The sequence below is a fragment of the Notothenia coriiceps genome, unplaced genomic scaffold, assembly GCF_000735185.1.
Source record: "Notothenia coriiceps isolate Sejong01 unplaced genomic scaffold, NC01 NC01_scaffold00024359, whole genome shotgun sequence".
NCBI classification, from domain to species: domain Eukaryota; kingdom Metazoa; phylum Chordata; class Actinopteri; order Perciformes; family Nototheniidae; genus Notothenia; species Notothenia coriiceps.
The window spans coordinates 9,777-11,918 of NW_011357060.1; the positions used below are offsets into that span (position 1 = coordinate 9,777).

Here is a 2,142-nt window from a genome sequence, read left to right on the forward strand (position 1 = left end):
TATATATATATATATATATATATGTATGTGTGTTTTTTGTTCCCTATTAGCCTCTCCTATGGATGTAGATAAGAACATTAAATATGCTGTCCGTGTTCATCCAATACCAAGACCCAGTACTACTCCTACTCCATGTAAGCTTTATGGTACATTTCAATGTTCTTTACAGGCTGGTATGTTTATTGATGGTTAACACGTATTCATTCTCATGTCACAGCACCTGAAAGGGAGTACATGAGACAGAGGCCACATGGCAGAATTAGACGGGATAGTATTCAGGTAAGCAGCATTTATTTATCATGTGCTTATGACCAACAGAAGATACAAAGTTTGGAAGAAGCATTATGTATTAACATCATGTCTCTTTTTTCCTCTACGTGATTCAGAGCTATAAAATGGATGCCAGCCCATGTGGACATTGCCTCATCATAAACAACGTAGAGTTTGAACCCGAGAGCGAGCTGAGCAATCGTAAAGGCTCCAACATAGACTGTGACAAACTGGAGAGTAGATTCAAGGCACTCAACTTTATTGTGGAAGTTAGGACGAACCTGAAACAAAGAGTAAGGAGATCTCTTCTTTTTCTGTGTATTAAAACTCATGTGAAAATGCATAACTATATAGCTAACTGTTATCACTGCATTTCAGCAAATCAAACATGAACTTTCATCTTTATGTAAGAAGGACCACTCACAATATGACTGCTGTGTGGTTATCATGCTGTCCCATGGGACTGAGGTAAGCCATGTCCTCATGTTCTTTTGTAAAATCAGAAAACACTTTTCTCTCTGGCCTGCTCAAGTTCAAATCCAAACGCCTTATAATGTACGCTCATATATTTTGTTATAGGTGAGTCACAACCGATTCCCTGGTGCTGTGTATGGTGTGGACGGACAGCATGTTCCAGTTCAGCACATCACAAACTACCTCAATGGCAAGCATTGCCCGTCTTTACAGGGCAAACCCAAACTGTTCTTCATCCAGGCCTGCGGAGGAGGTAGCTAACGCAGAACATACAGTTAATATAACTCAGTAACAAAGCATGTGTACATTTTCTTTATACTTTTGTTGAACATCTTTAAATTACAAACTATTATCACTGTTTAACACCAATTCCAAGAAAAAATAATAATCAAAACATAACTTGATATTAAATAGAAGGGGGTTTATTAAATATGTAACGTAAGTACAAAAATGAATTGGGTTTAGGTAGAAACACATTTTGTTTAAAATGTTCTTTGGAAGAAATTACATGCAAAAAATATGTACCGGTACCTTTATTGAAATGGCATAGTCATGTTAAACCTAAAAGAAAATCTGGTATGTTGGAGAATCACATGATTTCAGGTAAAACATGACTGTACCATCTTTTTTTTTAAATTGTTCTGCTTCCTGCATATTACTGAAGTAATTCAGAGAGTCTTAAGGCACTCTTTTGTTAACGATTAAAAGAAGATTTTCAATGGCAGAAAACTGAGCAAGATTTATATAATACAATTTGTTAAAACAAATATTCTGAACTCAGTTTTGCATAAAAACACCAAACTAAACTATGTTATTAGACCGGTATAACACCCTTTAGTGCTCTTGCACCCTGTCCCAAAAACAAAATAACAAATGTTTCTAAAATATGTAATTATATTTTTTGACAAAATACACACAGATAACCATCCCAAATGAACGCTTAAGAGTTCCCTGCCTGGATAAATATCTGTAATGAATCCATAAGTTGAACTTGTTGTTGCTCTTGTCCCGCAGGTGAAAGAGACACAGGCTTTGAGGTGTCCCCTGACGAGGTTGAACCCTCCCACGGTGGAGCGGATGATCAGACGGACGCCATCCCAATGTCATCCAGCAGCGACTCCCTGAGCATGTCTGATGAACCAGATGCCAGAGTAACGTTGCCCACCCCCAGTGACATCCTGGTGTCCTACTCTACCTTTCCAGGTGTGTGTGTGTGTGTGTGTGTGTGTGTGTGTGTGTGTGTGTGTGTGTGTGTGTGTGTGTGTGTGTGTGTGTGTGTGTGTGTGTGTGTGTGTGTGTGTGTGTGTGTGTGTGTGTGTAGTGTGTAGTGGTGTGTGTGTGTGTGTGTGTGTGTGTGTGTGTGTGTGTGTGTGTGTGTGTGTGTGTGTAGTATGTAGT

At 38.8% G+C, this 2,142-nt stretch overlaps 1 protein-coding gene across 1 annotated transcript in view; it reads left to right on the top strand.

The window, feature by feature from the left end:
- LOC104954971 (caspase-9-like) overlaps nucleotides 1-2,142 on the top strand; it is a 5,095-nt gene that overhangs the window by 1,910 nt on the left and 1,043 nt on the right. The window contains exons 2-7 of the mRNA XM_010782189.1: nucleotides 51-134; nucleotides 218-279; nucleotides 387-563; nucleotides 649-738; nucleotides 850-997; nucleotides 1,759-1,947. Coding sequence (XP_010780491.1) covers nucleotides 51-134; nucleotides 218-279; nucleotides 387-563; nucleotides 649-738; nucleotides 850-997; nucleotides 1,759-1,947 — 750 coding nt within the window. The remainder of the gene's footprint in view (nucleotides 1-50; nucleotides 135-217; nucleotides 280-386; nucleotides 564-648; nucleotides 739-849; nucleotides 998-1,758; nucleotides 1,948-2,142) is intronic.